At 49.1% G+C, this 21,585-nt stretch overlaps 2 protein-coding genes across 4 annotated transcripts in view; one reads left to right on the forward strand and one right to left on the reverse strand.

Moving 5' to 3' along the window:
* Nucleotides 1-892: 892 nt before the first annotated feature.
* Nucleotides 893-11,154, forward strand: FNDC5 (fibronectin type III domain containing 5). Of its 3 annotated transcripts, XM_059690334.1 has the most exons (8): nt 893-1,037; nt 1,218-1,298; nt 2,988-3,287; nt 4,833-4,948; nt 5,370-5,568; nt 5,929-6,018; nt 8,590-8,723; nt 9,812-11,154. In XM_059690334.1, the coding sequence occupies exons 3-8, from the start codon at nt 3,080-3,082 to the stop codon at nt 9,827-9,829; spliced, it is 765 nt and encodes a 254-aa protein (XP_059546317.1). In that variant the 5' UTR covers nt 893-1,037; nt 1,218-1,298; nt 2,988-3,079; the 3' UTR covers nt 9,830-11,154. The 3 variants fall into 3 exon arrangements, with proteins under 3 accessions (XP_059546317.1, XP_059546318.1, XP_059546316.1); XM_059690335.1 differs by lacking the exon at nt 893-1,037 and having other exon boundaries at nt 1,140-1,298; nt 9,078-11,154; XM_059690333.1 differs by lacking the exon at nt 893-1,037 and having other exon boundaries at nt 1,140-1,298.
* A 3,217-nt stretch (nt 11,155-14,371) lies between these two features.
* S100PBP (S100P binding protein) overlaps nt 14,372-21,585 on the reverse strand; it is a 33,636-nt gene continuing 26,422 nt past the window's right edge. Inside the window, exons 6-7 of the mRNA XM_059690332.1 lie at nt 18,929-19,010; nt 14,372-16,949 (exon numbers count right to left, since the gene is read on the reverse strand). Of these exons, the coding sequence (XP_059546315.1) occupies nt 16,850-16,949; nt 18,929-19,010 (182 nt within the window). The 3' untranslated portion in view covers nt 14,372-16,849. The remainder of the gene's footprint in view (nt 16,950-18,928; nt 19,011-21,585) is intronic.

The raw sequence follows: 21,585 nt of genomic DNA on the forward strand, positions 1-21,585 counted from the left end.
TTTGTGATTAATCACTATGCTTTAATGATGTTCAATTTGTAACAATGAAAATACATCCTGCATATCAGATATTTACATTCGATTCATAACAGTAGAAAAATTACAGTTATGAAGTAGCAACGAAAATAATTTTATGGCTGGGGGTCACCACAACATGAGGAACTGTATTAAAGGGTCGAGGCATTAGGAAGGTTGAGAACCACTGGCTTAGACACTCAGGAGGATCCAATGCTCATGACCCCCCAGGTGTCAGTGTGTAAGTGACCGGTCAGCCTCCTAGGGGGTGTCTGTGGAGTCCTCCACATGAGACCAGTGCAGCTGGGAGGATAGAGGCACACCCTCCCACTCCACTCAGATCCTCGTTCGAGCGTTTATTCATCCTTCCAGGGCTATAGTCCCAGAATAGGTGTTCACTACATGTGTGTTGGAAGAACAGAATTGTTCCATACATTCAACAAACATTAATGAGCGCCGACTGCTCCTGTGCTAAGAGCTATCCATCAAATAAATGGACTTGACAACCCTCTCCCAAGATCCCAGGCTGCCTCTACATCCTCCTCGCTCTTCTTACTCCCAACCCAGCTTCCACGGGCTGCCATGCTCCAAGCATCAGGACTTGTCCCAGAATCGAGGTAATGCCCAAGCACCCCATGCATCATGGGCTCTGGGAAGGTTGCACCCCACATCCACAACTCTCCAAATCCTCCCCGTCTTTCCTGTCCCAACTCCAGCAACCCTTCCCCATGGCTCTCAAACTCTCAGGCTCAGCCATCTCCCCCTCCCAATGCCCTATATCTACCTGGGGTTATACCTGGATGTACCAGCAGGTGGCGCCGAGGCCGCCTCTTCTCCAGCGCTGGACTGGACTCCAGACCCCACTAGGACCCTGTGTGTCCCTCCCTCCTTCTCTTCTCAGCAGGGACAGGAGTGGGCTCTGTGACCTCTAGATAACCCCTCTCCTTCCTGTTGGCTCCTGCGAGGAGACCTAAGGAGACTCCAGTTGCTCCCGCAGGCCCCCGGCTGTCTTTTCCTGCCTGGTGGGTGAGGGGGTCCCTAGGGGCCCAGCTGCAGCTGGTGGGGCGGGGCCGGGTGGGGCGGGGCAGAACGCAGCTGCCAGAAAGAGAAAGAAAAGAGAAAGGAGAAAAAGAGAGAAAGAAAAAAAACGAAAAAGAGAGAGAGAAGAGATAAAGGACAGAGAGCGGTGCTCTGGTTCCCAGGTTCCTATCCCACCAAACAGACTGACCAGGGGACTGCCCTCTGGACACCAGGGTCCCAACTGAGACTTACCCGAGGACAAGGTACGTGGCTGAGGAAGCGGATGGGGCGGGGGAGGGTCAGCGGCCAAGCAGAGCAGGCCTGGGGGGCTGAGGGGCTGGCCAGGTACATCCCGCTGCCCGGCAAGACCCCCTGAGCCCCTCCCCAGGAGGCCAGGTAGAAAGGAGGCGGCGCTCGGAGTCCTTGGGGTGAGATTGGACGAGGGCTCTGTGGCTGCTCCTGCCTCACTGTGCGGATTTGCACCAAGCTCTTTCCATCTCGGGACCCCAGTTTCTCCATCTAAAGGGGGGTGGGGGAGGAGGTCTTGAAGATGGTTCTGTGGGGTAACTTGGCAAGGTGTCCCCTTGCGAAGGCTTAGCCTTTCCAGGGGCCTCTGGGAGACCAGAAGGCCTTTCCTGTCGGACAGTGGGGGGAGATGGGTGGCCCCTCCGTGTGAGGGGCCCTCGGGCCCTGGCCTGTGCCTCTCTCCTCAGCCTGTTTCTTAGGGTGCAGAGTGTCAGCGTGGGGGTGGGAGTTGCCCTGGCTGTCTGGGGTTCAGAGATCCTTTGGGACAGGATGGTAGGTGCCGGGTGCTTGGGTGCCTGGCGCTCCAAGATCAGAAAAGAAGTGGATTGGGTAGAATGGTGTGTGGGACTGAGGTAGGGACAGTAATAGACATATGGGTGTCCCAAGGTAACGAGGGAGGGGTCATCCAGCCCTTTTATTAACCGTGGCTGCTTGCCCTGGCTCCAGAGCACTTTAGAGTCATTAGCTCATTCACTGCTCACAGCATTCAGCCTGCCGGAATGGGGGTGGGGGGGTGGGGGGGGAGGACTGGAGCCACTCCTCCCTCACCCTGCTCTTGGGAAGAGATTGTTCCAGATTGTTCTCTGGGTAGGAAGGAGTTGGCACGAGCAAATTCTAGGATCCCAGGGATCCCAAAGTGACTGAGTTCGCTTAGATGGGGCGACAGTCGTGTCAAGCACAGGTTTGGGAATCAGATCAGCCTGTGTTCAAAGCCTGGCTCTGCCGTGGGTCCTCGAGTCGAGTAACCTCTGCCGGCTGCAGGCTGCCCCCCCCCCCCCCCGCCCACCCCCGCCAAAGTCACTCGAACAGCAGAGGCCGTACAGGTGAGAAGCAAGCGCCATATGCGAGCAAAGCCCTTGCACAGTGCCTGGCACCTGGGCAGCAGATGCTCCCGCTCCCTCTCCTTACGGAGACGGAGACGGAGAGGGGGCGGCCTGGCAGGGTCAGCGAGCTTTACCTTCTCAGCGGTCAGCTCTCCCTGGCCGCGCGGGAAACACTGAGCACCTACTGTATGCACCCAGCACTCACCCCGCACTCTATAGTACCCCACCCTGTTGCGATAACTCCCCTCAGCTCACTTCTGCCCCAGCCAGCAAGGCCTCGGGTCTGGGGCGAGGGTGGAGACCCCCAAGGCCAAAGGGTGGGAGAGGCGCGGAGGAGCATCTGCACAGCACTTGTCCTCCCTGGGGAAAGGGCAGCGATGGGGCGGCCGGCTGTGTGGGGGGCGGGGGCGGGGGAGGGGGGGAGGGACAGCGAGGCTGGGGCTGAGCCGGGTGGGCGCGGAGGAGCCCGTTTGCGCTCTTGCACCGGCGAGAGGGGGGGAGCGGCCAGTTGGCGAGCCCCGCGGGTCTGGCTGCCGGCGGAGTGGGGAGCAGGGGCGGGGGGGCGCCCTCGGCCCTCACCCCGCCCCGCGCGTCTCCCCGCAGCTGGGGCGCCCCGCCCCCCGGGCGCCCGACGTGGACGCGGCCGCCGCCGCTGCTGCCGCCGCCGCGCGGGAGTCGCTGTCCGCGGAACCGACATGCAGGCGGCGCGGGGCGGCGCGGGGCGGCCGGGCCGGGCGGGCCGCGGGCCGGATTGCGGGCGCCAGCGGCCGCCGGGCGCCAGAGCCGCGTCCCCCTGCGCCGCCCCGCGCCGGCCGGCCGGAGCCGCCGCCATGCACCCCGGGCCGCCCCGCGCCGCGCTCCGCCTGTGGCTGGGCTGCGTCTGCCTCGCGCTGGTGCAGGCGGGTAAGGGGGCCCGGGCCCGGGGGGCGGGAGTCCTCAGTTCCCTCCCCCGCTTCCTGGGACCCGGTCCCTCCCCTCACTGCTCCCTAATGCCACCCCCCGCCTCTTCCCGGCCTTCTTGACCGCCAAACCCTTCCTCCAGCCCCAAACCCCTCCCGGCCACCCAGCCCTGGGGGACAGGGTCTTGTGACCTCAGTCCCCTCACACCATTGCCCTGAGCCCAAGCCTTTGCCTGGGGTCCCTAGCCCCCTTCTCTGGCCGGGGAGCAGCTGAGGACACCAATCCCCCACCTTGGGCCTCCTCCCTGTCCCCAAAGCCCTGCAGGCCAACTCTGCAGGTCGGAGAGGGAGGGGGCACCGTGGGGTCCCAGTGTGCGTGTGAGAATAGGGACTGGCACCCAGGCACCGGGTGGGCCACGGTGGCCCCTGAGCCCGGTGCTGTCGGCGTCTGGGCTGTCCCGTGGGGCCTGGCCTCGTCCTCGCCCAGCCTCCCCTCTGGCTGCTGTTGCCGCCTTCATCTCTCCCTCTCTCCATCTCTTCGTGCCTCGTTGCCGTCTCGCTCACGCTCCCATCGCTCCCATCTCTGTGTCTGCCTCTCATACCCCGCCTGTCTGTCCTCTGGATTGTGTCTGCCACCACCTGTCTATGTCCCCCTGTCTCTCTCCCGGCCCACGTCTGGCTTTGCCTCCCCTTGGGCCTCGGTCCACTCATCTGTGGGGTGAGGGGTGCTGCTCGTGCCCAGATCTTCCCGTCAGCACCCGCCCCCTGTGAGATATGGAGGCTGCGACTCCATTGCCCCTGTCCTGGAAGGGTCTTCCTCCCCTGACCCTGTGCTCCCATCACTTCCTCCTACTCCCTTCTCAACAGACGCCCTTTCATCCTCTTCCCACATCCAGAAGGCCCTACCTACCCTGTACTCTTGATTCTAGGCTGAGGGGTCCTGCGCCGAGTGACCCCATCTTCCCCTGTCACCTCCCCACCTGCCTCTTGGGGCTCACAGAGGCCCTTCCGCAGGCTTCTTTCTGCCTGGGTCACCACAACACCGAGGGTTCCTCCCTGGACCCTAACTCTCACCCCAGGGCTCCCCCCAGCCTGGTTCTTCTCCACCTGTGGGCTTTCCCCATTGTCAAGGTCACGCACTTGACACTGCAGTGAGTACTGTGGAAAGAGCGTTGGCCGGGGATTGCTCTTGACTGCTTTTCATCAGACTAACCTTCAGCTCTTGAACCCTGGCCACCTAGGTCTCCCCCACCCCTGGCCCCTCACCTCTCAATGCCCCTCTATTAGATATGCCGTTGGCCCAGGCCCCTCAGTTTTTGCCTGCACCCCTGGTAGGGCCAGTTGTGGGCATCTGGACACAAGGAGCCTGGGGCCTCTCCAGCCTGGCCCTGCAACCCACCAAGGAACTGAGGTCCATGTGCCAACCCCAGGGAGGCTTGGTTTCTTCCTTCCCCCACTGCATGGCCCCCCCCCCAGGTTCACTCATGAGACAGTGGGCCTGGGCCTCGCCGCAGGGGGTGCTCAGGCTCAGGTGCCTCCCCAACCCCAGACAGCCCCTCTGCCCCAGTGAATGTCACTGTCAGGCACCTCAAGGCCAACTCCGCGGTGGTGAGCTGGGATGTCCTGGAGGATGAGGTTGTCATCGGATTTGCCATCTCTCAGCAGGTAACCCTCTGGGAGGGAAGATGTTGGTGGGTGAGGGAGGAGAAAGAAAAGGACTGAGGCTCAGGACAGACTGGCAGAAACGTTGCACTTATGGCTTAAAAGGGGGCCCCAGAGGGGATCTGTCAGTGAGGGAGGGCTCTGGAGCCTTTGTTCGGAACCTGGGACTTGATCTTAAACAGACCTGAGATTTGGACCTGGCTCCAGTTCTCATGAAATGTATGGCTTTGGGCAACTTCCCTCACCCGCTACCAGTCTCATCTGTAAAATAGAGATAAGGATATCTGCAGAGACGGTGGGATGCGTAAGATTATGTCTGCAGAGGGCTTAGCGTGGTAGCCAGGTGAGCCCGCTATTTGCTGGAGAGGCGCAGACGGGTGGCGATGGGGCACGGAAAACACTGGGCTGGCTCTTGCTTTGGCAGAAGAAGGACGTGCGTATGCTGCGCTTCATCCAGGAGGTGAACACCACCACCCGCTCCTGCGCCCTCTGGGACCTGGAGGAGGACACGGAGTACATCGTGCACGTGCAAGCCATCTCCATCCAGGGCCAGAGTCCGGCTAGCGAGCCAGTGCTCTTCAAGACGCCGCGGGAGGCTGAGAAGATGGCCTCCAAGAACAAAGGCAGGCCCGGGCACTGTTAGGAAGGGATGGGGTGTGGTGGGGTGAGGGCTGGTCGGTCCAGAGAAGTAGGAGGTTGAAGAAAGCACTAATTTCCCATACCCCTCCCCCCTTCCCCCTCCTCATAGCAGTACCTAAGAGAGAGGAGGTCACTCTAGTGACCCAATACAATGGGTATATAAACACTTATTTTGGGTTGCCTTGTCACTGCGACCCCGAGTAGCCATCAGCCTGTTCTAGAACCTCTTTTCGTTACGTATGTGGGCACCAACATCGAGAGAAGCGTTTCATTTCCTGGACTTGGCCACAGAGGAGTGGCTGGGGGAGGAAAGGAGCCCAGACCTCGTGTCTCTCTCCCCACAGATGAGGTGACCATGAAGGAGATGGGGCGGAACCAGCAGCTGCAGACAGGCGAGGTGCTGATCATCGTCGTGGTCCTGTTCATGTGGGCCGGTGAGTCTGGCCTCCCAGCCCTTCTTCACTTAACCTGGGAAGGGGAGGACCTGACTAGACCCCTTCTCTCACAGAAAGGAAGGATAAGGGACGTGGAGAGAGCTAAGAGGTCAGAAGTTTCTAAGTCCTGCCTGGGACAGTTCTGGGGACCAGATCCCATCCCTTCTCTAACTCAGCCCTCACCAAAAAAATAGCATATCGAGTTGCCTTGGAGGACCATAAGCGTATTTCCTCTCCCCCTCCCTCAGGCTCCGGGTGGGGGCACGCTCTTAACCTACTCCTCCTGACCGGCTCTGAGACCACCTCCATATAACCTCCCAGCCCATTCACTAGGTCAGTGATGGCGAACCTTTTGAGCTCGGCGTGTCAGCATTTTGTAAAACCATAACTTAACTCTGGTGCTGTGTCACATATAGAAATTTTTTGATATTTGCAACCATAGTAAAACAAAGACTTATATTTTTGATATTTATTTTATATATTTAAATGCCATTTAACAAAGAAAAATCAACCAAAAAGAGTTCACATGTCACCTCTGACATGCGTGTCATAGGTTCGCCATCACTGCACTAGGTCATTCCTGCCACGATGCCTCCAAGCACACTGTTTGCCCCTCTCGTCAGCCCTTCTTAGATAAGTTAGTTGGGCTTATCTCTCTCTCTCCTTTCCACTTATCTGTAAGCTCCCTGAGGATAAAGATCAAATTTCATTTTTGTATTCAATCAGCGTTTTCTGAACAGCCACTTCATTGTACATAGTGCTACATTCCAGACAGTGTATTCCAGGTAGTGCTACCGCCATGGCTAAGAGGAGCCTCATGCTTGCAAGCAAGTCTGGGAGAAGCCAGGCCCGTGTTAACTATAATTCAATGAGATGAGTGCTATAATAGGACTGTGTATGGGAGCAGCGGAGAGGGAATTAACTCTGGGGCTAGGAGTAGAAAACAGGAAAAACACAAAGAGTAGTAACATAGGATTTGAGCTTTGAAGGGTGAATAGGAGTTCATCTGGCAGCCAAACAAAGGAAGGGAGGGTGTTCTGGGCACAGTGTGTTCAAGAAACAAATTAAGCTCAGTTGGCTCAGTGCAGCTTTGACCCAAGAAAGAAGGTAGAAAGTGGGGGAGTAAAGGATGGCGAGGCTGTGAAGTGCTGGAGTCTGTGTGGAGGAACTTGAACATGCCTAAGCCGTGTTAGCATGTAGGTGAGGGGCAGGCTCTCTCAGGTAGAAGAATTTGGGGGGTCGGGGGAGAGGGAGCTCCCGTAGGCTCATAGAAAAACAGGCACTTGGGGGAAAAGGGTTATACAAAAGAGGAGGTTTGCTTATGATGCTTTATTAGACTTGGCACAGATAGTTTTTATGTAATCATAACAATATAAACATAGTGAACAAACCCAAAATTGTCATGTAATTCTGTTAGGGTGATGGGGAAGGAAGCAGGGGGAGTTGGTAGGCCTTATCTACTGTTAGAGGAGGCAGCTCAAAAGATATGAGCTGGGAAAGGCAGCTAGGGCTTGGAGAGGATACGTGTGAGACATGACACGCCACAATTAGACGATGGAGGTGGCAGGCCCCTGTGTGAGAAGAGCTAGAGCCCCTCCAGGATGCGGTCTAACTGGTGGCCTAATACCTGGGGGAGGAGCCTTATAACTTGAAGATACTGTTTTTGAGAAATAAGGGAGGGAGAGACTTACTTAGGTGCACTCCAGTTTAAGGGTACACCCCAAACCCCAACTAAGCAGGGTACTTGGTTTGGTTTCTAGTGGCTGAGTTGCCTGCTCAGACAATATCTGAGTGTATTCCTTTTCTGCAAATACATTCCTGCCTGCTTGTTGTCTCATGTGAGTTCGCCCCTACAAGAAGACAAGAACTGAGGATGCAGAGTACTGTCTCCGGCCAGAGGCCACCCTGACCACCCCTGACACTGCCATGGTGGGAAGTCAAGAGATAATATCTAAAACAGATAGGTCAAGAAATAACCACTATAAATCAAGCATAGAAGTAAAAATGGGGAAAACAAGAATTGGAGTTGGCTGCCTTAATACTATCCGACTTTCAAAAAAGCTTATTATGCTTATCATGTATTAGTTCAATAAAATAAACATTTCACAGAGTGCAGGCCCTGGGTGCATACCCCAGCTGCACCCCAGAGCGACCTTGAGTAAGTCACCTAAGCTCTACATCAGTGTCCTCACTCTCACCTGGGGAGGGCCATAGGGACCCTCAGTGCTATGAGGACTCCGTGAGCTGGAATATGTCAGTCACAGCACAGGCTGGCACGTGCTCAACAAACGCTGTTGTTTCTATTTTCCCCTAACGGAAAGGGGGAGGATTCAGAGGTTTAAGAGAAGGGAAGGGAGGAGACATGATCAAACGCATGTTGTAGACCAATCCAGCAGCAGTGAAGGGGATGGTCAGGGGACAGGTGGACACAGGAGCCAGAGGCCAAGGCAGGCTGTGGCAGTAGTGCAGGTGAGAGACCATCTGGAGCTCGGTACCTAACAGGAGCTCAGCAAGGGCTCAGGGCAAGGGAGCAGGTGGGCAAGGACTCTGACTCTTTCCCCTGTCCCCCAGGCGTCATTGTCCTCTTCTGCCGCCAGTATGACATTATCAAGGACAATGAGCCCAATAACAACAAGGAAAAAACCAAGAGTGCGTCAGAAACCAGCACACCAGAGCACCAAGGCGGGGGGCTTCTCCGAAGCAAGGTGAGGGTGGGGTTGGACCTGGGTGGATGGCCCCACGGCTCAGGCACTGGGAGTCCCTGGACTGCAGAGGGGTCAGCTCAGGGTCTGGCATGGCTACAGCTGGGCAGAGCCAAGCTTGGCTGCTGCCTGTGTGACCCAGGGAACACTGCAAATTGATTTTGGATCCTCTCCTTTTGCAGGGTGCCAGGGGCCAGTGGGGGTTAAGGGGGGCGGGCAGTGAATAGGGAGGGCAGAACTCTTGGTTGGTGTGGGACAAGAAGAGATGGGCTTTGAGCTCATTCCTGCAGCTGTGTGCTGTGACCTTGGGCAGGCGCTTCACCTCTTTGTACCTTCATTTCCTCTTGTGTAAAACAGATATGAAACCTTTTCAGTGCTGGCTCTGAGCAGCTCAGAAGACAGTAGAGAATGTGAGAGGATCTCATGGTTCAGGCGAGGATATCCAACAACATCTGGCCCTCTCTACATTTCCTCCTCCCTCCATCTCCTTGCACCCTCTGGCTTACTGTCCTCTCTCTTGGCTTCACTCTTTCTGGCGCATTTTCCTGAAGCCTCTTATTAACCCCCATCTCCAGAAGCACCTCAACAATGGCAGTGGCTGAGGCTGCGCTGAGAGGCAGATCTGCAGGACGTGAGAACCAGCCAGCAGGATGGCCCTGCTGGGGGTGGACGGGGTCCGGGGGCAGTGGGTCCAGGACCCGGACTTGGCCATTCAGCTGAGTGAGGCCGAAGGCTGGGTTTGCGACGGCAGAGACAAGACATGCAGGCAGGGCTACTCCTTTCCTTCCACAGGGGACAAGAGCCTGGCTTTCCGGCAGCAGCCCTGCTGCTCCCTTCCTTCTTGTGTCCTCTGTTTTCAACCTTGTGAGAAGTCTATTCAATTAGCCCTGGCCACTTCTCTCATTTCTTCCTCCCAGTTTCCAAACAAGCTCTTGGTGAACATCATCGAAGCGTGACTACCTGTCTACAGGGAGAAAGATTTCATTTCTCTTCTCTGCTGGTCCCCAGGTCCACAGGCACAGGGAGGGGGAGGGCTACACTGGAGGGGGAGGCACTGCTAGCTGCACAGTTCTCTCTCTCCGATGTCCTAGTCTGGTGAAGGAGACTGAACTACAAACCCAAATTCTGCAAAAAATAAACAAGCCACAAAACTTGAGGCCTGGCCCCATTCTGGAAAAGGCAAAGCTGCATGAGACACGGCCCTCTTTCTGCCTCCTCGCGTCTCCTGGATGGCCATCCTCTCTGAGACGCACAAAGCTGCTGGGAGATGACAAGCACCGAGACTGACTTAAGCCCTTTCAGACCAAGAACTGTCAGGGAAGCCATGTGCCTGCCTGCCGGGCAGGGGCGTGACTGCCATGGAGCCTTTTCTGGATTCAGCCATTAAGGACTTGTTTGTGGTGCGATGCACAACTTTGTGTGTGTGTGTGAGATTTATCTGTTTTGTCTCTTGGAAAACACAACCGAAGGGCTTCATTCCAGAGGGCCAGAGGGATTCCCCGAGCTGGTTGCCTGCATCTTCTGTCTTCTTTGGCCCTTATTTTGACTGTAAGACTATCCGTCTGGGGTTTTAAGAAGAAAATGCAGGAAAGATACCTGGAAGGTATTGGCCCCATTTCGTTAGGAAAGCCTCTTGGAGTTGTAACAGTGCTGACTTGGACAACTGAAAGGCACGTTCCCGTGGGACATCCTGAAGGCTGCTAAATCACCACGCTGTGGTGGAAGCTGCCGGAAGGCAGGCATGAGCCATTCAGTCAGAGCAGTCGTGGCCTCTGGGGTCTCCATATCTTGCCATTTCATCCAGGATTCTGTGAAAGTTACCCAGGGTCCTCATGTCCTTCCCTAGAGCCTGTGTGGTGTGAGGTGACAGGTCTTTCTCCACTGCCCCTTTCTGGTAAAAAAAACAAAACAAAAAACAAAAAAAAACTGGTGCTTGATAAGGGAAGGCAGACCCTTCCCTAGGACTGACAAGCTGTGGCAGCTGAATGCCTGCACAGAAGACAAGGACCTCTGCGTCTTCCAGTGGTGGCTATGGACAGGAGTCTGGGAGCACTGCGCCTAGCACAAGCCTGGCACACAGTAGGTGCTCATTGAATACCTGCTGAACTGAATAAGCAATAGCCCCCAAGCCAGAGAGCTGAAAGCCATCACCCAGTGACCACCCTTCCTTCCGGTCTACAAGAGCTCTCAGGGCTGGGTCGGCCACCACTTCTGAGTGTGGAACACAGGGAGGGATGAGACAGGGTAAAGGCAGATGTCAGCAACACTAAGGGCTTCCTCATGGGAGGGCATGAGGCTTCACTCATTGTCTTGTGACTTCCATCCCTGCTGAATGGGGCTGCAAGGCCAAGGTTCCTTAGGGGAGAGAGGTCCTTACCTCTGATCCAGTTAGAGCAATAACCACTTTTTAAATGTAAAATAAAGACAAATGAAAAGGCACATCCTTGTCTCCTGCTAAATGCCCCAATGCTGCCCTCTTTTTCTGGCAGTTGGCAGCCACTCAGTTCTCTCTCCATTTTGGCCTGCAGCTTCCTAGGGACATGCCTGCCTGCCAAGCTGGAGTTGGAAGGGAAATCTCGAACAGATGGGGGTGCACGTGTAGGAGGAGAAAATAGCTGCTCCATCATCCTATTACTGAGCCCCGCCCCCGTACCCTAAACCAAGCTTGGGCTGCCTCACCACATAGGTATGCAGGCTGGTGCTCAGTTTTTAAAACAAAGGGTTTTCCCCTCGGATGGGGTGGGTGCTTTCCTTGGCCAAAGGAATGCAGTCTGTTTCTCCCAGGGGTGAGCAGAGAAGTGAAGAACTGCGAAGCTGCCTGCTGCGGCTCAGTAATCACAGCATGCCGTTCTGGACTGTTAAAGGAATATCCTTATGATCCCAACAGCAGGCTGAAAGGTAGAGTAATGGTGCCATTAGCCAAAGAGCAAACCAGTAAATGGGGCACCTCGAACATTTCGGTCAGAACCAGCAAGAACTTGGTGATCGGGCTTAGGGAAGGCTGTTCTGGAAGGTTCTGAGAACAAAAGCAGGCAGGTCTTAGAGGCTGAGTGGGAAGTCGATTAGCACACAGAACCCTAAGCCAAACCTGAGAGGTACTTCCCAGGTCCTGTGCTCACATAGTGCCAAGTGATGGAGAAGCCCCCACGTCAGCATCAGGTGTAGAAGCTGTCAGTGGGCTCAGGAAGCACCGCCAGTGGAGTTTCCCGTCTCCCTCTTATCTGTGCCTATAGCACATCAGCTGAGGGTGTGAAGGGAGAAAAACAAACAACGGTCCTGCACTAAACTCTGTTGCCTTTAATTACCTACCTACACCCCAAGTTCTTTAATGACTGAGCTTTTCCTGAATCAACTGTAGCTGCACAGAACCCTACAGCTGACTTGGGAAGTGGTCTCTTCACCACTCACATACGTCCACAGATTGCTCACTGCTGATTCTGAGGCTGAGACCTGACTGCAGACCACAGTAGGCCTGTGGGAGGGAATGCAGGGCTGAGAGGCAGGAGACCCCACCTTATAATACATATAACACATAACGCCTCAGACCAGTTACTTGAGGGTGGGATGGGAAGTGGGCCTTGGTTTCCTCAACTGTCAGACCCCATTCACCACCTAGACTGGGAGCTAAGGGGCTTCCTCACAGGAACAAGAGGGAAACCCCAGAATTTAGGGAAGGATTGTGGACTGTTTTCATGGGGGCAGGAGCCCTTTTCTCCTTGTAATCCTGTCCCTTCAAACACTAGCTTTTCAGTATAGGCCTCCTCTAGAATCCACTTTTAAGATCTGATTCAACCCTTTACAGAAATATGTAAAATCTCACCAAACATCACGTTTCAGACTTCTACTTTCTCACCTTCTTTAAACCTATTTGTCAGTTTTTTAAGTAGCCTCCAACAAATTCTTTATGTAAATGGATACTATCCCCACCCCCACCCCCAGCTCCAATCTCATCAAGCTACTTGAAGCTAAATTGAAGGGAATCTTTGTATACAAAGAGTTCCTTAATGATACATTTCATGACTATCCCATGGACTGCTTTGAAGATTGTCCAAATGATTACATTCCACCCCCTTCTCTTTAAAAAAATATTTTTATTGATTGCAGAAAGGGAGAGATAGAAACCATCAATGATGAGAATCATTAATCAACTGCCTCCTGCATGCCCCTTACTGGAGATGGAGCCCGCAAGATAGGCATGTGCCCTTGACTGGAATCGAACCTGAGATCCTTCAGTCTGCCAATGTGCCAAATCAGTTAGGGCCCGCCGCCTTCTCAGTGGGTGCTAGGGAGGGTCAGATTTTCTGTCTATGGCATGTCCCAGTTGTCACAGGGGGAAGACAGGTGGGGAGGATTGACAAGGCAGGAGCTTGTTCATTAAGGAATTCCACCACTGACCAGCTGATACTTCCTGTGCCAAGTGGGAGGGAATTTTTTCCCTGACAGGTGCTTAGGCATACAACGCCAAGCATACCTTAGAATCAGCTTAGAAATAATTGTTTACTCTCAGAAAGCAGGACAGTACCCAGAAGAGCAAGGAACTCAGCTTTCTAGTTTTAGGTGCTTGGGGTTCTTTCTTTCTGTAAAAGCTCAAAACAGGAGAATGTTTTAAAGAATGGTTACAGAATGAGCCCATTTTCGAGAAGGTCCATTTGTCTTTCTCCTCACTTTTCCATAACATAAAACAAACGGAGGGTAAGGGACACCACCATTCCAGAGAATCCAGTCTGGTCCCTGAAACCTACGGTCATACCTTGTGAAAAAGGAAATGAGCAATTCCTGGACTAAGGATTGTCTACCTGACAGGAACAAAATAAGTATGTACAAGTCAGAAGCACCTCTGACTCAAACAATATCAAATAGCTGAGTACTTAGCAAATTTATATTGAACCTTCTACTTGGACTGTAAAATATATACTAGATGAAATTTATAGAACAGCAGCTCAGAAAGCCTGTCCAAACATGTTGCCCCTTATTTTCTCAGTAGGAGCTGAATTTTAAAAAGCATTGGCTAATCTAGGTGCCGAGCTCTTATTGCCTTCCCTTTCATCCTTGTTCCTAAGAAGGGTACTAAGAAGCTTAGGCTCACGGAAAGGATCTAAGGAACACTGTGTCTCCCACATCGACCCATATTTATCCAACCTTCACCCCAGGTTCTAGGAACAGTCAATTTCTGGAGAAGAACAAGCTTTAATTTTGCACTATCAATTCTGACTTCACATCCCTTTCAAAGGGAGAATGTCCCAGGATGGTTCAGCTTCCTCCTTAATCAGGGCTAACTCTGGAGTGGCAGAGGCACAGAGGTCAAACACAAACATGGGGAGGAATGCAAGGCAATGTCTGTCTGAGCAGGCTGAGCCCTTTTCCCCTCTGCAAAAACAGCAGCCCAGTGATATTTCAGGCTCTCCCAGTGTCAGCCCCCTGACATGCACTATATGTACCTGCAAATCCCAATCAATTTCAACATTTCTTAGCTGCAGGAACACCTTTTTCAACACTGTAATTTACCCTCAAAAGAATAGGGAGCATGCACCCCTGCCTCCCCAGCACCACATTCTACTAACTGCCACCCACTCCTATACCCCACTAACCTACCTACGCAAAGGAAGAAGGAACCTTCCTTCAAAGCCTGCAACAGACGGTCACAGTACATATGCCACTGACAAGAACTTTTATTTCTTTTTAATGACATTAAACACAACTGCTACAAGGGAAAAACCATGATAAAGAGGAAGCACCAAACTTGTTTCATAACTGATCCTGACAAAAACTCAAAGCAGGACCTGCATTAGATGCAAAATTGCAGGTTATTTCCGGCTCTTTACCTCTAAGTAAACTACATAAACACATTTTTACTCTGCTTCATCAATACCCCTGTGGTGAGAATGTCATCCTGGCTGAAGAAAGGTAGGTAGGCAGTTAAATGTATGTTAACATAGATGTGCATCTTTAAAAACATATTAAAACTCCAGATTTTACCCACCAGCTTCTTTAAAGCGGGCATGCCTAATAATGAGTTTTCTTTGGCTGTTTTTTTCTCCTTGAAGAATATTATGTTAACTGCTAGAGAACAGTTCTCTCCCCCTCCAGTCCAACAGATTTAATTAAGCTGCTAAAGCTTTGGAAAAACAGAATTATTTGAGCAAAGAGGAAATGTGATTGTCACATTTTATAGTTAACCTGTCACTCATATGATTTGGCAAAGGCGATGCTCCCATTACAGATTCAGGCTTAAATCCTTTTGTAGCAGGAAGGTAGGAACATGAGTCCTAGATTTTGGCCTAAGCAAAACACTGTCTCTTCAGAACTTGGGTTATCTACGGGGCCCTAGGCAGTTGCAATGCTAGTTATTCCAGCTATGATTAATTTTAGCTATGCTGTGGTTCCAAAGGTAGATAGACTTTTGCTTGTCTCACTCTATCAACCTAATTTAAGAAAACCTGGAGAAGTGACTGACATATTAAATGATAACTGAAAAAATAGATTTGACTCTTGCCTTTGCACGTAACTTTTTAGCATTTTGGTCTCAGAATTAAACCAAATGTCCAAGGAAAAGAGAATCCTTAACCAGATAAAAACAATAAATACTTAAGGATATCCATCTAAAGTTATTGGTGGCATGAATGACCAAGCTTTTCCCAAGTCAGTTTCTAAAGTGGGGAAGGATGTTTAAGATGGGTTACTCACAAAGATGGGCTGATGAAACAACAAAACCAGAGAGAGGCAGCAAGCCAGTATCACAGGCTGTGCTACAGCAACTATGTACAACTTTCACAGAGAGTGAGCAACAGCATGAATACTGGACTGCAAAATCTCCTGAAAGATGTCTAGAGCTGTCTTTAAAGAAAGAATAGCAAACTCCTAAGGCATCCATCAAAAAGGCTGCAGTCTGTCAACTTGGGTTAGAAAACCAAACCTTAAGATCAGGTAATGTTTTTGTGCACAGGCTTAATCACAACTATATTAGACCCATGTTAGCAGTTTTGGGAAACTGTGCATCAGAGGTTCGACCAAATGAGATGATAACATCCAGGGTCTAAAGGCACCTCTTGTTGACTAATAACGGAGACAAAAGAGTGCCTCTCCAAAGTTTCTCCCACAAGATGGAAGCTCACTAGCACATGATCTCATCCTTAAAGTCTGGGTTCAGCAGATGAAACTGAAGCCTCAATAGCATTGACTTTTTGGACTGTCCTGGAGTGGAGACCCTGTGTGAGCAGCTCTTCAGTAAACACAGTAGGGACACTGTTCTTAAGAGGCACATCCATGTCTAACAGGAATTTATCAGTCGAACCCTAGAGAGCACAGTGGTCACTGGGTAAAAAAAAAGGCAAATCCTTGAAAAAAGGCAAATCCGTGAAAAAAGGCAGAGAAGACAGCTACAAGACCACAAATCAACATGGGTTACTCAGTCAGCAGTCTTCTGTCAAAGTTAAGATGTATACGATTTGCAAACACTACTATGCAAAGTAAGTTTGATAAAGGGTGAAATAAAAGCCAAAAATAAAGGCAGATAGTAGATACAAAAAGGAGAGAAGATTTATACTTTTAATTTGTCCTTTCAACAGGACATCTATCCTATTTCAAACATTTTGGATTACCAACTTTAAAATTTTGACAGGTGTTTAGAGATTCAAATAAAAAAGTAAGAGGGGTGTTAAAAGTTACTTGTATCCATTTATAAGTCATGAGCAATTAACACTGGCTTGCAGCCTGATAAAGAATCTCTTCCTTACAGAAGATTAAACGATTATTTCTCCTGGGCACCAGTAGATTTCACTTGTGCATAAAGATGGGTGTTTAGTTTGAGCCTGGGTGTTTTGGCTTAATGTTGGCTTTCAGGAGGTGGCCACCTTCAATTTAAAGAAACAAATAAAAACTGTACCATCTTAACACTGCTTAAACACACGCACGCACACATGCACGCCTGAAGGATTTTATACAAAAAAATTTCAAGTCGGCAATGGGCACTTCCAAAAGGCAAAAAGTTCTTTAAATAAAAGTCTTGTGAAAAATAAAATTCAAAATCTGCCAAGCACAAAACAGCAGAAAATGAGATGCTGCACTGGACAGGACCTGGACAGGGACCTTCACTGCTAATGGGGTGAGACACACGGACTGTACTGGGTATCTTAGAGACTCTGGAACCGCTGGTGGCTTCGCTTGTTCCTGTCAACCCACTGAGTCAGACTGTATCTTTCCAGAGGTTTCTGTCGGAACCGGGCATAGTTTCTGTCAAGAGAGAAAATAAAAACAGAAAAGATGATGGTTTCAGCTGGTATGGCTCTTTGTATACAACTATTTTAAGAATATCATTACTTTAAGAAATCAAATTTTACATTTCAATTCTCAAAATTTTAGAAATTTTATACAAAAGTCACATTATAATTGCTATTTCCTTTCAAATTCCAAAGCCACCTAATTCCCAGACAGGTATTATGTGGTAACAAATGTCCCAAGAAAACCTAATGTACAATGTATAACAATGACTAAGTAGGAAAAAAAATACTTTCCCCTCTAGAAACATTTAGAACAGGATCTACATTTCATTCTTGCATCAGAGCTCTACTTCCAACAGGACCTGTCTGACACAGCTCAAGGTTGCTCAGGACACAGCAGTTAAAATTAGAATAAAATTCCCAGAGAAGGTAAGTCATCATGTGAGCATCACACTGCAAGTTTAGAGACTGAACAATTAATAGCACAGACTTAGAGTTTCTTGAGTCTCCTTTAATCATGTGCTGGGCTGGGGTTCTAAAGAGGACCCACTGAGATCATCTGAGCCCACTCTCAACTCCAGCTGTTCCTAATAACCCACCTGGGAAACTTTTTAAAGATATAGATTCTTGGCCTCTTCCTCACCCCAGACTTAATGATTTAGAATCCCTATAATCAGAGCCTGGACATCTCCATAGATGATTATGAGGAACAGCCACGGTTGAAAATAATTATAACAATACCTGACATTTACCTAGCCCTATACACAAGCACTTGAATTCTTTGAACACCTCATCTCATTTAATGCTAATGACAATCCTATGAGAAAAGCACTCTCATTAACAACTTGTACATGTAAGGAAACTTGATCCTCAGGTTAACTAACTTGCTCAAGGTTATACAGTGGAGTAAGCAGAAGAGCCTGGATTTGAATTCATAGCAGTATTTATCTAATAACCAATACACTACATTGTCTTTCTGATAACTACAGAGGAAACAATGAGTGTAAAGACTGAAGTATGAGAATGTCTGCATACTTGAAAAATAGCAAGGAAGCCAGTGACTAGAGCAGAATGAATAAAGCACTGAGGCTGATGAGCTGTCAGACTAGGCCATGATCCTTATAGGAGATGTAGGGGATCGTGAAGATGAGAAGATGGGAAATCAAAAACCACTTGAAAATCCTGAGCAAAGAAGAGAATCTAACTTATGACTAATGCTTTGAAAGAATCTCTTTGGCTGCTGAGCTAAGAACAGTTGACGGGCAAAGGCAGAAACAGGAGATGATTTAGATTTGCAATAATCCAGGTGAAAATGATGCAAAATGATCGGGTTTTGGATATATTTTGTATGTAGTGCTTATAAAATTTGCTAATGGATTAAATATATGGAAAGAGAGAAAGGAGTCAAAAATGACTCTAAGGTTTCTGGGTAGCTGATCAAAGTAACTGACTAAATCTATAAAATAACACTGCATCAAGAATCCACAAGATTTCAGCACTAGAAAGGCCCTTTGAACTCTGGCCGGAGTGGCTCAGTTGGTTGAGCATTGTTCCGTGCACCAAAGGGTCACTGGTTCCATTCCCGGTCAGGGCACATGCCCAGGTTGCAGGCTCAATCCCCAGTAGGGGGTTACAGTAGGAAGCTGACTGATGTTTCTCTCTCATATTGATATTTCTTTCTCTCTCTATCTCTCTCTCTAAAACCAATAAAAATATTTTTTAAAAGTCCAACATAATTAGTCCAACATATTAATTTTACAGATGCAAGAACCAGAGAAGTAAAAGTGATTAGATCAAAATCATACAGATGAAAAACTGCAAAGCTAGTATTAGAACCCAGGTTTCCTGAATGTCAGTCCAGTTCTTATTCCATTATACTGTATTCCTCTCTTTCCACCTCTGATTTTAAACAATTATAACCTCAACTTCCCACCACATTCCTCCTATAGCCAAATTCTACCCTCTTCCTCCTCCTTTTAATCACCCACTCACCGAATGGTGAGGTCCGAAGGATGCGGATGGTTATGCATATGATGAACTTGATCCATCAAAGAACACAGTTCCACCAAGGCACCTGCAATACAGAGATCAGTGGTTAAAAAGCAGCTCAGTGAACTATCATGTCAGCCTAGGTCAAAGCTTTCAGAGAAAGAGAAAACAAGCACTGGTCCTAATACTATCTATTTCTGATCATCACAAGCAGTCAGCACAAACTACAAGCCAGAGAGGGGAACTTGCTCTCGGGTGATGATGATGAAACAATAAGACAGCTACCATTCATTCATTCAACATTTTTAGCTCCTACAATGTGTGAGGAACTTTACTGTCCCCTAGAATATTGTGGTATATAAGAGACTGCATCTGCCCTAGGTGATTCCAAAATTTGTGATATGTGCAGTGACACACAGAGACTGGGGCATGCGCATTAGAGAAAGTCCCCTCCAAGGGAAGTAAACTATAAGCAGGGATCTGAAGATGTAAGAAGTTGGTGAGATAAAGAGGGATGGGAGGTGGGGGTGTCCAAGAGAAATAGCTAATACAAAGGCCTAGAACACAAGATAACAAAATACATTCAAGAAACAAGAGAAGTTGAGAATGGAGGAGGGGTGGGGGCTTTTTGCTTGACTAGAAAAATTGCTGGAGGCAATTTCTCAAACACCTATCTGGCAGTCTGGCAAGGTGCTAGTAAGCACTTTACACATTACCTTAATTCTAAAAAAAATACCTTATATGGAGAGAGATGTTATTAACATCATTTTAGAGATGAAAAACTATAGCTCAGGAAAGTATACTTGCTTTAAGTGCTTATTAAATTGGACTCAAAACAACCTGCTTTGAGTTCAGCTTTTGCCACTATTTGATGATACTAATTTTGCACTTAAGGGTTGAGACTTAGGCTGAAGCTCAGAAGAGAATTATGGTTTGAGAAAACAAAATAACTTCTCTAGACCAGTGGCTCTCAAATTTTAACATGCATCATAATCAGTTGGAAGTATTATAAAACAGATTGCTGGGTTCCAACCCCAGAGCTTCTGATTCTGTAGGTTGGAGTGGGAAGTGAGATTTTGCATTTCTAATAAATGCCCAAGCGATGCTGATGCTGCTGGTCTGGGAATTACTCTTTGAAAACCACTGCCCTAGACAGCGGAGATCTTCCTTTTAGCTAGTTTACATACTTCTCATTATCTTATCTACTATGTTCTCAGGAACCAAGAGCACTCTAACTAAGGTACAGACCATCTTTTCAAGTTCAGGTAAAAAATATTTACGACCAATTTATTCAAAGCCTCAAGGAGCCGACCTTTGTAAAAAAGTATATAAACTTTGAAGTTAAGCAGATAAATTTCCAATCCAGTCACTAACTAGTTCTTGACCCTGGGCAAATCATTTCATTTCTTTCTTTCTTTTTTAATATATTTTATTGATTTTTTATAGAGAGGAAGGGAGAGGGAGAGAGTGGGAAGCATTGATGAGAGAGAAACATTGACCAGCTGCCTCCTGCACACCCCCCACTGGGGATGTGCCCGCAACCAAGGTACATGCCCTTGACTGGAATCGAACCCAGGACCCCCCCAGTCCACAGGCGACGCTCTATCCACTGAGCTAAACCGGTCAGGGCCATTTCATTTCTTCTAGTCCCACTTTACTCATTAAGGCACTGTGGGGGACAGTAATATTTAGCTTGGAGTATTAGGAACATCTATAATAATGAAAGTGTAATATGCTAATTAGACTGGACATGCTTCCGGATGAAGCCAGGGCTGTGAGGGAAGCCCGGGTCCCGGGTGCCAGAGAGAAGCCGGTGCTGGCAGCTGGGGGAAGAAAGGCCTACTCTTGCACAAATTTCATGCATCGGGCCTCTACTAGTACATAAAAGACATAGCAAACTGCCTGGCATACAGCCCATGTACAGAAAGTAGTAGCTATTATTATGATGTTACAGCCTCAGGCCTGTTAGTTTGCAATGAGTCTTCAAATCCTATGACAATCAATCACCTATTTGTAAGGAAAAATGCTTTTTAAATGGATAAGTCTACATATAAACTATGACACTCAGCAGCACTCAGCAGATATTCTCTCTCTAACCATAATGAGATAATACTTTTCAGGAAGTATTTATAGATTCATTGCATTAAAAGTTTCTGTGCAGTAAAATAAAAAAGCACAACCAAGGATAAAAGAAGACAATTGACAAAATGAAAATATATATGAAATATATTTGGCAAAGGTTTAATATCTTTTTTCTACAACGATAAGTCTCATATAAAACAAAAAAATAGGTCAAGGACATGAATAGGCAATTCATACAAGTAATATGTGATCAAGGAACATAATGAAAAAATGTTCGGTCTCACTAATATGGAAATAAAAAATATTAATCTCACTTGATAAAGAAATATAAATCAGGAATAAATTTCCCCTTTAAGAAAGTAATTTCTGCCGAAACCGGTTTGGCTCAGTGGATAGAGCGTCAGCCTGTGGACTGAAAGGTCCCAGGTTCGATTCCGGTCAAGGGCATGTACCTGGGTTGCGGGCACATCCCCAGTAGGAGATGTGCAAGAGGCAGCTGATCTATGTTTCTCTCTCATCGATGTTTCTAACTCTCTATCTCTCTCCCTTCCTCTCTGTAAAAAATCAATAAAATATAT

Source organism: Myotis daubentonii, chromosome 3, assembly GCF_963259705.1.
Source record: "Myotis daubentonii chromosome 3, mMyoDau2.1, whole genome shotgun sequence".
In the NCBI taxonomy this organism is placed as follows: domain Eukaryota; kingdom Metazoa; phylum Chordata; class Mammalia; order Chiroptera; family Vespertilionidae; genus Myotis; species Myotis daubentonii.

Bases quoted from the DNA above. Each gene is read 5' to 3' on its own strand.
- FNDC5 (XM_059690334.1), top strand. From the start codon at position 3,080: ATGCAGGCGGCGCGGGGCGGCGCGGGGCGGCCGGGCCGGGCGGGCCGC. The intron at 5,569-5,928 runs GCAGGCCCGGGC...CTCTCCCCACAG, and splicing joins GATGGCCTCCAAGAACAAAG to ATGAGGTGACCATGAAGGAG. The intron at 6,019-8,589 runs GTGAGTCTGGCC...CCTGTCCCCCAG, and splicing joins GGTCCTGTTCATGTGGGCCG to GCGTCATTGTCCTCTTCTGC.